General features: G+C 54.0%; 2 protein-coding genes and 1 pseudogene across 4 annotated transcripts; 2 read left to right on the forward strand and 1 right to left on the reverse strand.

The window, feature by feature from the left end:
* Positions 1–1,065: 1,065 nt before the first annotated feature.
* LOC123614620 (U6atac minor spliceosomal RNA) lies at positions 1,066–1,165 on the reverse strand (annotated as a pseudogene).
* A 769-nt stretch (positions 1,166–1,934) lies between these two features.
* On the forward strand, positions 1,935–7,417 carry DMAC2 (distal membrane arm assembly component 2). Its single transcript, XM_010947301.3, has 6 exons — positions 1,935–2,024; positions 3,761–3,957; positions 5,327–5,407; positions 6,280–6,416; positions 6,514–6,676; positions 7,088–7,417. The coding sequence occupies exons 1-6, from the start codon at positions 2,007–2,009 to the stop codon at positions 7,266–7,268; spliced, it is 777 nt and encodes a 258-aa protein (XP_010945603.1). The 5' UTR covers positions 1,935–2,006; the 3' UTR covers positions 7,269–7,417.
* Positions 7,418–10,678: 3,261 nt separating this feature from the next.
* On the forward strand, positions 10,679–12,939 carry B3GNT8 (UDP-GlcNAc:betaGal beta-1,3-N-acetylglucosaminyltransferase 8). 3 transcript variants are annotated; one of them, XM_010947300.3, is made up of 2 exons: positions 10,679–11,113; positions 11,521–12,939. In XM_010947300.3, exons 1-2 carry the CDS (start codon positions 10,711–10,713, stop codon positions 12,744–12,746), a joined length of 1,629 nt encoding a protein of 542 aa, XP_010945602.2. In that variant the 5' UTR covers positions 10,679–10,710; the 3' UTR covers positions 12,747–12,939. The 3 variants fall into 3 exon arrangements, with proteins under 3 accessions (XP_010945602.2, XP_045366855.1, XP_045366856.1); XM_045510899.2 differs by having other exon boundaries at positions 10,998–11,113; positions 11,469–12,939; XM_045510900.2 differs by having other exon boundaries at positions 11,011–11,136.
* Positions 12,940–13,110: the final 171 nt, after the last annotated feature.

Raw genomic sequence — 13,110 nt, forward strand, 5'->3', positions numbered from 1 at the left:
CTACTGCCCACAGGACTCATCTCCTGCCTGGACTATTGCAGTAGCCTCTTCCCTGAACCCTGCTTTCCCCCCTTGCCCTCTAAGGTCTGTTTTCCACTGGGCAGAAATGATCCTTAGAAAATGTAAATCAGATCATGCCCCTGCAAATGGAATAAATTAGTCAGCTTCTTGCTCACCTCTCTGACCCAGTCTCCCACCTCTCTCTGCAAGCTGGTCCCACCTCTGAGCCTTTGCACTAGCTGTTACCTCTGCCTGAAACACATTTCCCCCAGATCTTTTTTTGTTTAATTTATTGAAGTATAGTCAGTTTACAATGTTGTGTTAATTTCTGGTGTACAGCATAAATTTCAGTTATACCTATACATACATATATTCATTTTCATATTGTTTTTCATTATAGGTTACTACAAGATATTGAATATAGTTCCCTGTGCTATACAGAAGAAACTTACTGTTTTTCTATTTTATATATAGTAGTTAGTATCTGCAGATCTTGAATTCCCAATTTATCCCTTCCCACCCCCTTTCCCCACTGATAACCATAAGTTTACTTTCTGTGAGTCTGTTTCTGTTTTGTAAATAAGTTCATGTTTTTTTTTTTATTTTTTTTATTTTTTAGATTCCACATAAGAGTGATATCATATGGCATTTTTCTTCTCTTTCTGGCTTACTTCACTTAGAATGATGATCTCCAGGTCTATCCATGTTGCTGCAAATGGCATTATTTTATTCTTTTTTATGGTTGAGTAATATATATATATATGAGATATATATATGTATATATCTATCTCACATCTTCTTTATCCAGTCATCTACTGATGGACATTTAGTTTGCTTCCATGCCTTGGCTATTGTATATATTGCTGCTGTGAACATTGGGGTGCATGTGTCTTTTGGAATTAGAGTTCCCTCCAGATATATGCCCAGGAGTGGGATTGCTGAATAGAACGGTAAGTCTATTTTTATTTTGGGGGGGAATCTCCATACTGTTTTCCATAATGGCTGTACCAAACTACATTCCCACCAACAGTGTAGGAGGGTTCCTTTTTCTCCACACCCTCTCTAGCAAAACAACCCCACGACGGTTAGATACGTATTGTCAGGCCCGAGTGACTCTTTCATCCTTGTCAAGGGGAGTGCTAACCTTCTCTCTTTCATACAACACTCCCCCAGATCTCTGAATGGCTGTTTTTCCGCTAAAATGTCATCTCTTCACAAAGGTCTTTGCCGGTGGCCCTATGCCTCAGTCACTCCCTTTTATAGTGCCTGTTTTTATTTGCCTCTTATCAAACACTGTCTGAAATTATCTTGCCTATTCATTTGTTTCTTACCCATCCTCTCTCTGCCTGGAATGTTGACTTCCTGCCGAAGAAGCTTGGTCTGCCCTGTTCACCACGGCAACCTCAGTACCGAGAACAGTGCCTGCCACGTGGTAGAGACTCAGTAAATATTTGTAGAATGAATGAATAATTCTATCCATAAGACCTCGTATTGAATTTTCACGGCAAATTCCAGCCTTGAACTCCAAACTAAAATTGTGAACACATCACAATGCTAGTCTTGAGATCCCACTTCTGTCCCTTACCTAGATCTAACCTCAACACCCACCACCCACACCTTTCCCGTCCCTAACCCTGCTTTAAAGAAAGAAGCCAACAGTTTCTTAGCGCATCATTCCCTTTTCTAGGGAGGTAGCAAGCCAGAGCTAGAGGAACAGGAAAGCTGAGGGGGGCTGTGAGTGCAGTGGGAGGTCAGGAAGGTACTCCAACAGGAAGGAATGCCCACCCTCTTCTAGGGAAATGCTGCGGAGTCCCACATACTAAGGCCCGTGGAAGAAGGGACGCCAACCGACCCTTAACCCCTAGAAGAGTGAAAAGTGTGTGTTCCTTTAAGAGGAGGGTTGGAAAACGGAGGGGGCGTGGCCATGAGAAAAGACACCCGAGCCTGAATCGGATGGGTAGGATTAAAAAAAGGCCAGCCCCTTCCGGTTACGTAGTCTTAACAAGATGGTGGCGCCGAGGACGGTGGGTGACTTTAGTTAGAGCCCCTAAAATTAGCCCCTCTGCCTTCAGGGCTTCTGTCGGCCCCCAGGAAGCAAGGAGCAGGAGGGAGCAGAGGGCCTGTCCCGCTAACTCTCACGCTGAGCGGAGACGTGTGGCCGCAGGGGGTGGGGAAGGATCCGTGCGGGTCACAGACCGCAGAGGAGAGAAACCAGTGGGGAAGCAGGGCGTTCGGTGTGAGAAAGCGCGCCCAGCCAGTTAGGAAGGGATCCGACTGCGGGCGGGTGAGAGTGGGACCTGCAAGGGATGAGGGTTTGGAAGGGATTGGCCGAGAAACTGGGATTTGAGGTCCTAGGGTAGGGGACCAAAGGATACAAATGAGGGCAACTCATGGGAGAGTTAGGAATTTTGATGGAAAGCCAAAGGGATGATGGGTGTAGGGGGGGGGCAGGAACCAAGAGGTGAATTTGGGAATTCCAAGGAAGGACCTAGGAGAAATTAAGGGGAGAATTTGCCATATTGGTGGAGAGAATTTAGGAAGAATGGGCAAAATCAAGGGATAGACTTAACGAAAAATTAAAGTAAGAGGTTGGCAAGGTTCACAGCCGCACTATATACAACAGCCAAGACATGGAAGCAACCTAAATATCCATCCACAGATAACTAGATAAATAAGCTGTGGTATATTTATACAATGGAACACTACTCAGTGATTTAAAAAAAGGAATAAAATATTGCCATTTGTAGCAACATGGATAGACCAGGAGATCTTCATTCTAAGTGAAGTAAGCCGGAAAGAGAAAGAAAAATACCATATGATATCATTCATACGTGGAATCTGAAAAAAAAAAAAAGAAAAAAAAGACACTAATGAACTCATCTACAAAACAGATTTGCAGACATAGTAAACAATCTTATGGTTACCAGAAGGGAAGAGGGTGGGAAAGGATAAATTTGGGAGTTTGAGATTTGCAAATGTTAGCCACTATATATAAAAGTAGATATAAAAAAGCAGATTTCTTCTGTATAGCACAGGGAACTATATTCAATATCTTGTAATAACCTTAAATGAAAAAGAATATGAAAACGAATATATGTATGTATACGTGTGACTGGGACATTGTGCTGTGCACCAGAAATTGACACATTATAACCGACTATACTTAAATTACAAAAAAAAAAAGGCTAGATGACATTCAATTAAGAAATGAAGTAAGATTGGGAGCTTAAGAGGAATTTTGAGGGAAAATAAGAATTTGGGCAAAATTATCAGGAGAATGTGGTTAAAGCAAAAGGAGAAATGGAAGAGGCTAAGAGAAAACTTCAGAGGGGAAATTGAAGGAAGAGTTTGGGAGCTTTAACAAGTTAAGGGTGGTTTGGAGAAAAGATTATATTTGGGGTAAAGGAATGTGTTATTCAGGAAGACTCTGGGGAGAATTGGATAAAATTAAGAGGAGAATTTGTGGGAAACTAAGAGGTCAGATAATAGAGGTTTTGAGAAAATAAGGGTTTGGGGGAAATTGGGAGGATTTGGGGAAACCAAGAATATTTGGCCAAATCAAGGAGAATTTAGGAGCAGAACTTGGGGAAAACATGAGGACATTTTGTGGATCCCAGAGAATTTGGAAGTTCTGAATGGAGGATTAAGTGAGCGGAAAGCTTTGGGGAGGGGGATTTGTGGAGCAAGCACAGGGGGATCCCGCTGTGTGTCTCACAGGAGGCTCCAGGCTCAGCCCCTCCTCCCGTCTCCTCTTCCCCAGTCCCTGCGCCTGGCGGCCCCGGTATGGAACTGGGGTACCGGCAGCATCCGTGGCCTGAGCAGGGCAGTGGACCCGGAGGGCATTCAGAGGAAGGGGAGGACGCTGTTCCAGTTCCTGGCAGACCGATTCTATGACGTGGCGGCCGTGAGGGAGTACCTGCTCCGAAAGCAGGTGTTGAAGGTGCACCAGAAGAATCGGTGAGAATCCCTGGCCTGCAAGACCCTGCTGTTCAGGCCTCCCTAGTCGGTGCCCACCCTGCCCTTGCCACTCCAGGCGGTGCCAGCTATGCCCGCTTGCAGCGTCATCTCCAGCCCACACCTTTCCCACATTCCAGCGCATAAAGGCCGCCTGCCGCCCACCATCTCCTCTTGGAGTTCGAGCTGGCACTTCAGACTATGTGGCTAACAGCACACCCTTGATTCCCCCTAGAAAGTCTTCTCACCCCAAGCCTTCTCCATCCCAGTGAACAGCCACATTCTGAGGAGTCATCCCTGATTCCTCTCTTTCCATCCCTTCCGTCCACATCCAGTCCATCAGTAAAATACTAGAATGTCACAGGTTTGCCCAGCGGTCATCTCTTACCTGGTCACCTCTTGCCCCTACAGTCTGTCATAGTCTCCAGAGCAGCCAGAGGACTCTTCAGAGAGCAGAATGGGTCACATGACTGCTTTGCCTCAAACCCTCAAATGGTTTCCAGTCGCAACTAGAATAAAAGCCAAACTCTGAGGCTGAAAACCTGGCCCCTACTGAGCTTTGAGACCTCCACCAGAGACTCCCCCAACCCCGTCAGCTGATGGCCTTACTGCTGTTCGTTCAGCCATCCTAATTCAAGCCTCCAAGCCTTTGCACTCGCCGTTCCTTGGCCTGGCAGACTCTTGCCTTGACATCTGCGTTCCTTCTCCCACTCATTCTCTGCTCAAGTGTCATCTCCTTCAAGAAGCATTTCTTCCTTTTTTTCCTATCATTACATCATTTTTATTAGTGATTTTTATACTGTGAAATATTTGCTACATTTTTTGATGACATTCATAGTTCATTCAGAATCAGGCTTTCTGGGTTTCAGTAGGTGCATGAATATTAATTACTACACAAATATAAAACTGTTATTCTGAAATAAGTTTCCTCAAGATTATTTTTATGTGGCTAGAATGACATGTCATGAAATAGAACAGAACTTTTCATTTGAATATAACTCTTTATTCCTAAGAAGCATTTCTTAACACCCAAACTAAATTAGCCTCCTCTGTCCCTACCCCTGACCCAGCCCACTCCTAGTCTGTTCTTCTGTGTTAAGATCATCATGGAATTGATACTCTGCAGTTTGTTACCTGTTTCCCCCAGTGAAATAACTTCACAAGGGCGGGGCTGGTTATCTGCCTTGATCACCACCGTCCCCTGGTGCCCAGCACCTAACAGGCACTCAGTAAATATTTGCAGTCTGAGTGTGTGTGTCCCCCTGCCTGCCTGCCTGCGTCTTGTGCTGTGGACTCTGACCGTGTCAGCAGCGCCGGGGCCTGACGACGGGTGTGGTGCTGCCAAGCCTTATCCTCACTCTCCTCCCGGCAGGTCCTTCACCTACATCAAGGAGCGATACGGCCCGTACGTGGCAGGTGCCCACTTCATCCTGAAGCAGGGAGGCGCAGTCAAGTATGACGACAAAGGTGCAGAATGGGGTTGGGGGAGGCGGGAGAGCGGCTCCAAGCCCCAGGCTCTTCAGTCAGACAGGCTTCTGTGCGCCCCCCAGTCTCTGTCCCCTCCTAGCTGTGTGACTTGGGACTTGTTCCTGAGCTTCAGTTTTGTCATCTGTAAAATGGGTTTGCTGTAAAGATTCAAAGCCATTTTGCAATCCAGACAGTTGTAACAGGCCCGGCCTGGCACGTGTGCTCAGTCAGTGTTGGTGCTGCTTTTCTTTGCTCTTTCCCCCTTCCTTTCTCATTCTTACCTTCCTCCTCCTCCTCCCTTTTTTCTGCCTTTTAAATATTTTATTATATATGTTTTTGTTTTGGGGGGAGGTAGTTAGCTTTATTTATTTATTTATTTTTAATGGAGGTACTGGGGATTGAACCCAGAACTTCATGCGTGCTAGGTATGCGCTCTACCTTCACCCCTACCTTTACTTTTTTGAAAAACAAAATTCATGTAAGCTTCATCAACCCCTCATCTTGGTTCCAGTTAAGATTCTCACTTGGTTTGAACACTCCCTCCAGCACCTGGAAATGCCTCAACTTTTGCCCATCTACAGGGAGTCTGGTCTTAGAGCTCTATTCTCTTCTGTTATCAGTAATCTCTTTGACCCTCAGCTTCCAGGTATGTAAAATTGGCCAAACCTTCCATCTTTGATGGGGTTGTCAGGGGATCCAATGAGGACAGACACGTAAAGCCCTTAGTCCAGGGCCTGGAATATAGTAAGTGCGCCAGGCCCAGTACAGTCGTTGTGTTATATGGGCTGCGAGTGTTCTCAAGAAGTTGGTGGCCTAGGGAGGGGTAGGGTACCCTGCAAACCCTGTCTTCCTTTCCAGGTTTCAGGACAAGGAGTGGATGCGGTCAAGTGGGCGTGGTCTGTCCTTTCTTGAGTTCTGGGAGTTCCGGGCGGTGCCCATAGAGGCTGTCGATGCCAGTGGCTGTGCCATCAACTACCAAGGCCTGGACCACCTCTGTGAGTGGGGGGTGGGGATGGGCAGGGCTCTGCACTTTCCCTTTCGTGGTGAGCTCCAGAAGGGCCCTCGGTGCCATCTGCCCTCTCCCCCCTCTAGTGGCCCTGAAGGAGCTCCAGTCCCTGTCGCTGCGGTGCTGTCCCCACGTGGATGACTGGTGTCTTAGTCGCCTCCACCAGCTGGCCGACTCACTGCAGGAGCTCTCGCTGGCTGGTTGCCCCCGAATCTCTGAACGGGGCCTCGCCTGCCTCCACCACCTCTGGTGAGACCTCAGCTCAGGCTGGGCCCCAGGCCAGGCGAGGCGCTACCACCCAGCACAGATACATGGGAGAGGGAGTGGGGAGGGGGCGCCGCTGGGCAGCTCCCGCATTCCTGCCTCCAGGACAGAGTCAGTGTTTGTGGTGATGAGCACAGCTGAGCAGCACGGCAGACCCCTGGGAGAAAGGAGGACCCCTGGTTTTTTTGTTTTAATGGAACTCCATGATATTTACACTGTTGCAAAACAAGAGGAGCCAGAGGTGTCTGTAACTAACATGGTGGGTCTCATGTACTTGGGCCCTCAGACTTTTATTTTAGGAAGCTGGGGGTTGAAGTGGGGGCGGGGGCAACCCCCTCCCTACCCTGATGCAGACACGCAGTCCTTAGGCGGGCCTCCCCCATCTTGCCTCCTCAGGAACCTCCGCAGGCTGGACATCTCCCACCTCCCTGCTGTGTCCAACCCGGGCCTCACTCAGATCTTGGTGGAGGAGATGCTGCCCAACTGTGAGGTTCTGGGGGCTGGCTGGGCCCAGGGCCTCAAGTTGGGGCTGGAGGAGCAGTCGCAGGACACAGCCAGCAGCCCCATCCCTGCCTAGACTCAGCCTGCGTCAGCAGGGCTGCGCTGAGGGGCCGACAGCCCAGTTCTGGCTTCTAGGCGGTCTCACCAACGTGGGGGTCGGGCGGGCTGAGGGGCCCTGGTGGGATGGAGGGAAAGAGTGTGAGGCGGGGTATTTACTCCCCAACCCAGGGGGCTCTGTACCTTGGGCGGAAGGTCACAGCCCCTGTCAGGCACGCGTCCCTCCTTCCAGTTCACAACCTCCTCCTGCCTCTGCAGGCCTGGGGGAGGTGGGGGCTTCCCCACACCGTGCCCACCACTATGTCAAGAAAACTCTGGTCAAATTATCCCATTTGCATGTGCTGCTGTTTCCTGCCGGGACCTGACCAAACAGGGGCTGCTACCCACGTTTTACAGGGTGCGCTTCCCTGTGTGGGACTCAGCTCACCGCAGGACCCAGGCGTGGTCCACACCAGTAAAGGCTGGGAGCGCCTCAGGTCCACGGTGTTCCTGCTTATTGCATTACTGACTCAGCTCCAAATTCAACTTTCTTGTTTGCTCTGTGAAAATTGATGTGGCCCTTAGAAATATTTTTCCCTTGCTAACTGGCGTGATCAGGTTTGCCAGCAGAGGGCACTGGGAAGACGTTCCTCGTCAAGGGAAAGGCTTTTGCTTCCTGGCTCAGGTGTGCAGCGCGGCGCCCCCTGCAGTGCTGGCTCGGCTTCCCCAGTGCCTGGTTCCTGAAGCCCCAGGTGGTCAGCAGCACCCCCGGCAACACACCGCCCCACACACACACCCGCAGTTTCACGCAGGAGCGCCTGCACGGAGACACCTCCCTGAATGCCTCACCACACCTCTGAACGTGGATTTCCAGTAAATTCTGAGGCACCTTACCAACGAATCCCTTCCTGTTTCAGTTTGCTGTTAAAGTCAATAATTCTTTATATTAAACTTTCCATGTTCAAAGCACTATGTAGTTTTTCTCTCCGGATTGGACCCAAACTGATACAGGACTGGCATCCGGAGAGTTCCCAGAGATAAACTCAGAGGGACAGGATTTGGGAGTTGGTTTTTCCTGCCTCTGACTTGAGGGCAGCGCAGAAGCCCCTGGCAACGGGCAGAGGCACAGGAAGAACCCAGGGCATGCAGCAGCAGCAGCAGCATCTGAGGGGCTTCCTCTCGGGTTGTGATGAGGCGCCAACTGAAGGGCGTGCCCTGGGGGCTCCTAGGCTGCTGTGCTGACCTGTGGCAGTGATGACAGCCCTAAAGACAGTGCTGGGCGGGTTCCCTGGAGTGACTTTGAGCACCCAGCTCAGGTCACTGTCTCAGAACTGGAAAGCCCTCGTGACAGCCCCCACCACAGTTCTTACTTTTAGCTCCAGGGCTGATAAATGTGCTTTTTCCACAGAAGTTTGTAAGTTGCTAAGGTGCAACAGCTGACTTCATGGTCTTGAGAAGTTTCTCATGTAAAAGTAAGGACACTGACTGGTAAACAGTGGGACCCAGAAATTTGGAATCAGGTCATCTGGTTGGGCCCAAAGGAATCAGATTCTTGAACCCCCCGGTTGCTGCAGGCCCCCCCTTGCCAGTGTCTGAGACCACCGGGGATCCCTGCCCTGGAAGCCCTGTGCTGACCTCTCCTGGGGCAGACGCCCTGAAAAGGGTGACTGCTCTTAAGACTTCCACAAGCACCCGCTGCTGTCACTAGACCCAGAAATACCGAGGGTCAAGTCTCGGCGCACTCCGGGGGACAGGTGCTCACTATGACCCGAAGGCAACAGCTTTGACACGAAAAGGGGAAGACTTGCAAACATGTAGTGTCAGAACCCTGGGGAACCTGTGCAGGAGTGGGTCCTCAGGGTGTTAGCCAGTGAGGGCAGATCTCACTGGCTGGGGCCAAGTTCACTGACAGGAGGGCACTTTAGTACTAGATCTAGATGTAACGAGTTAGCTAGTGCAGCCGGGGGTAGTCCTGACAGCTTTTCTAGGTTGGCTGACTGGAATTTGGACTCAACAGTGACCTACAATCCCTAAGGCGGGCGAGAAGCCAGAACTGCCCCAGCATCATCTGGAGAGGGACCTGAAGGCTCGGGAGGCAGGAATGCTGGGTTGTGTTCACCGTGTTCTACCTGCACATCCCCCTCAACCATGCTCCACAAGGCACCTCTTCATTCTTGAAATTCGACTGTACCTGTTACAGTTGCTGGGTGGTTTCTCTCTCCTCATCGGGTGTCTGCAGACTGATGCACACAGCAACCAAAACCCTCTGCTTCGAGACTTCCCACCACTCCCAGGAGGGGCAGCTGCCCAGATCGAAGAACCTCCAGGCCCTGGGAGGTTCTCTGCTCTGCTAGATGAGCAGAGAGTTAGGGGGCCTGGACCCCCATCCTGGTCTGGGGGAGGCTTGAAGGCCCCTTCCAGGGATGCTCAGGGCCCTGATCCCAGCCCATTCTAGCTTTTATTCCATCAATATTTCCCACCTCCTCTGCACTCACTTCCCCCAGCTGGTCCCGTGGGCTCCATTATTCAAACCTGGCAGGGAGGGAATCAGTGCTGGACGGATAATCAACTGCTGCTGCTGCTGCTGCTGCTGAGATGATCGGCAGTCCCCAGCCTGGGTGGGGTGAAGGGTGTCAGGCCAGGCTCGCTGAGGGGCCTTCTGCCCCACCCCAGGAGGTCTGGAATGAGGAGGCCCCCCTGCCTGCCTCCCCAGACAGCTGATGCAGCCTCAACAGCAGGGGCCTCTGGAGGGCAGGGATGTAAACACAGGCAGACACTCTCTCCCATCCCAGGGGGCCGGATGTGAGTGTTCCTGGAGTCACGGTGCAGCTGGAGACAGGGCCGGGGCTGGAGTGAGGGATTCCCGCCCCACTGGGCAGGCAGCCCAGGCACCCAAGGGGACAGAGGAGGTGCAGGGGTCAGCTTAGCTCCAGGGCTCCTGGTGCCCCCACCCATCACCCTTCACTGCCCTCTAGCCTGGCTCATGCTCCACCCACCCCTTCCATCTGCCCCACTCCTGGCAGCTCTGGCTCCCTTCTCTGGCTCCCTTCTCGGCCTCTCCCTGGCTGAGGCTCTGTCCCCCACCCTGCGTCCCTCCACCTGCCTCTCCTCATGTCCCTTTCTACCCTCCCCAACAGGGGCTCCTCTTTTCTCTCACTTGCTGTCTCCATTTCCCTCCTCCTCCGACTCCACTTTCCCATCTCCTCTCCTGGCAGCTCTTTCCTCTTTGCCTCCCCAAGTCCTCTTTGCCTCTCCCTGGCTGTCTCTTCTCTGCACTGTCTATCTCTGCCCGTCTCTCCTCCTCCTCCCCCCCAGCCCCCTTCCCAACCCCCACCCTGACTGGGGGGGAGGGCCGATGACGACACCCCCTACCACTGGCAGGGCCACCCGTGCCCTCTCAGCACATTCACCTCCGCCCCGCCCTCCACCCCCGGCCAGGCGCTGCCACTTTAGGACTCTCTCTGTCCCTGGGCCCTCAGCCCATGGCTCCACCAGCCCTCAGCCTCAGCCTCCCTCGGGCTCTCTCCGGGGCCCCTGGTTCTCCCCTCCCCGGCCTGCTGGCCCCCCGTCAGTCTCTGCAGCCACCCCGGCACCTTTCCCGCTGCCTCACCAGAAAACCAGCCCTAACACGTCAGAGCCCCATCTCTCAGGTTGGCCTCCTGCCCTCCTGCCCTCCTCCCCGTTCCCTCTCCCCTCCTCCCTCAGCCCCGCCCCAGCCCCTCCCGGCCCCTGGGGCCCTCCCAGCCTCTAGCTCCCCTCCCCGCCCCGCCGACCAGCTGGGCTGGAGAACAAGGGCAGTAGCTCCAGGACGAGGGCAGGGGAGGCGGCAGGGAGGGCCGGACCAGAGGCCCAGGGCGCTGGAGCTGGCGGGAGCCGGACCCGGAGGTAAAGACAGAGCAGCGCCTGGGGTGAGGACTTGGGCGGTAGAGGGAGGCTGGTTTCTGGTTTCCACGAAGGTGGAAGGAGGGGACCCTGTGATCCTGACTCCCGGTAAGGGGGATGAACTGGTGGGAGAAGGTTGGAAGGGCGGAGTACCGGTCTCTAGGGTGGGGATGGGGTTGAGGATGAGGAAGAGGCAGCCTCCTGAGTTTCTAGGAAGGTGGAAGGAGCTGGGCTGATGGTGGAAGAGCAGGGTGTTGTAATGGGAGCAGGGATCCACAAGTCCAGGAAGAGGGGAAAGTCCTTGCTGGAGGGCTGGTTTAGGGTCTGGGACTGTGAGAAGCCTTACTGGGGTTGGCAGGGGCTGGAGGGCTCATCCCTGCACCCCAAAGGCCTCTGTGGTTCCTTTGCAGCTCCCACAGCTGCCCCTTCCCTGGGTCGGGTCATGCGCTGCCCCAAGTGCCTCCTCTGCCTGTCAGCACTGCTCACACTCTTGGGCCTCAAAGTGTACATCGAATGGACGTCAGAGCCTCGGCTTAGCAAGGCCTACCCCGGACCCCGCAGCACCCCGCCAGGCCCCACGCCAGCCTGCCCTGAGCCCACCCTGCCGGCTAACCTTTCAGCCCGTCTGGGCCAAACTGGCCCGCTGCCCATGGCTTACTGGAACCAGCAGCAGTGGCGGCTGGGGACCCTGCCCAGCGGGGACAGCACTGAGGCGGGAGACTGCAATGCCTGGGGGGCTGCTGCTGCTGCCGAGATCCCAGACTTCACCTCCTACCCCGAGGACCTCCGCCACTTCTTGCTGTCGGCAGCCTGCCGGAGCTTCCCACAGTGGCTGCCTGGGGGTGGCGGCGGCCAAGTGGCCAGCTGCAAGGATTCTGACGTCCCCTATCTGCTACTGGCCGTCAAGTCGGGACCAGGGCGCTTCGCGGAACGACAGGCCGTGAGGGAGACATGGGGCGGGCCGGCTCCGGGGGTCCGGCTGCTCTTCCTGCTGGGGTCTCCGGAAGGCAAGAGGGGGCCTGACTTAGGCTCCCTGGCGGCCTGGGAGAGCCGCCGCTACAGCGACCTGCTGCTCTGGGACTTCCTCGACGTCCCCTTCAACCAGACGCTCAAAGACCTGCTGCTGCTGGCCTGGCTTGGCCACCACTGCCCCAGTGTGCGCTTTGTCCTGCGAACCCAGGACGACGCCTTCGTACACATCCCTGCCCTGCTGGACCACCTGCGGGCCCTGCCGCCCAGCAGGGCCAGAGTCCTCTATCTGGGCGAGGTCTTCACCCAGGCCAAGCCCCTCCGGAAGCCTGGAGGACCCTTCTACGTGCCTGGGTCCTTCTTCGAAGGCAGCTACCCGGCCTACGCGAGCGGGGGCGGCTATGTCATCGCCGGGCGCCTGGCACCCTGGCTGCTGCAGGCAGCAGCCCGCGTGGCCCCCTTCCCCTTTGACGACGTCTACACAGGCCTGTGCTTCCAAGCCCTGGGCCTGGTGCCCAGGACCCACAAAGGCTTCCTTACGGCCTGGCCAGCGGACCGCACCGCTGACCCCTGTGCCTTCCGCGACCTGCTGCTGGTGCGGCCCCTCAGCCCCCAGGACAGCATCCGGCTCTGGAAACAGCTGCAGGACCCTCAGCTCCAGTGCTGAGCCTCGGCGGGGAGGGGCAGGCAGACCTGGCCTGGGCCTCGGCACCGGCCCTTGGCTCAGCCTCTCCTTCCAGTCCTCGGTGTGAAATGGAGCCTGCTCGAGCCCCTCCTGGGCCTCCCCAGGCCAGAGGCCTCCCCAAGAGGCAACGGACTTTCTGTCTTTTTGTTTTTTAAAAATACGCTTTCCCTCCTGAGGCCTGGAGTCGCTTGTATCTGAAGGGTACCAGGGGGTTTTACAGAGCAGAACTCATCTGTACCCTGATCTTCACATCAGACACCCTCCCCATCCTTAATGTGCAAGGCCAGCCCCGATGGCCTCCTGGTCACTGTGCTGGACACCAGCCTGTCCCTATTCTATGGGAGAC

The sequence above is a fragment of the Camelus bactrianus genome, chromosome 9 (assembly GCF_048773025.1).
Source record: "Camelus bactrianus isolate YW-2024 breed Bactrian camel chromosome 9, ASM4877302v1, whole genome shotgun sequence".
Classification (NCBI taxonomy): Eukaryota; Metazoa; Chordata; class Mammalia; order Artiodactyla; family Camelidae; genus Camelus; species Camelus bactrianus.

Excerpts from the sequence above, each read along its gene's own strand:
- B3GNT8 (XM_010947300.3), top strand. The coding sequence starts at position 10,711 with ATGGCTCCACCAGCCCTCAGCCTCAGCCTCCCTCGGGCTCTCTCCGGG. Across the intron at positions 11,114-11,520 it reads GGCGGGAGCCGGACCCGGAG|CTCCCACAGCTGCCCCTTCC; the intron begins GTAAAGACAGAG and ends GTTCCTTTGCAG.
- DMAC2 (XM_010947301.3), top strand. Across the intron at positions 6,417-6,513 it reads CCAAGGCCTGGACCACCTCT|TGGCCCTGAAGGAGCTCCAG; the intron begins GTGAGTGGGGGG and ends TCCCCCCTCTAG. Across the intron at positions 6,677-7,087 it reads GCCTGCCTCCACCACCTCTG|GAACCTCCGCAGGCTGGACA; the intron begins GTGAGACCTCAG and ends TTGCCTCCTCAG.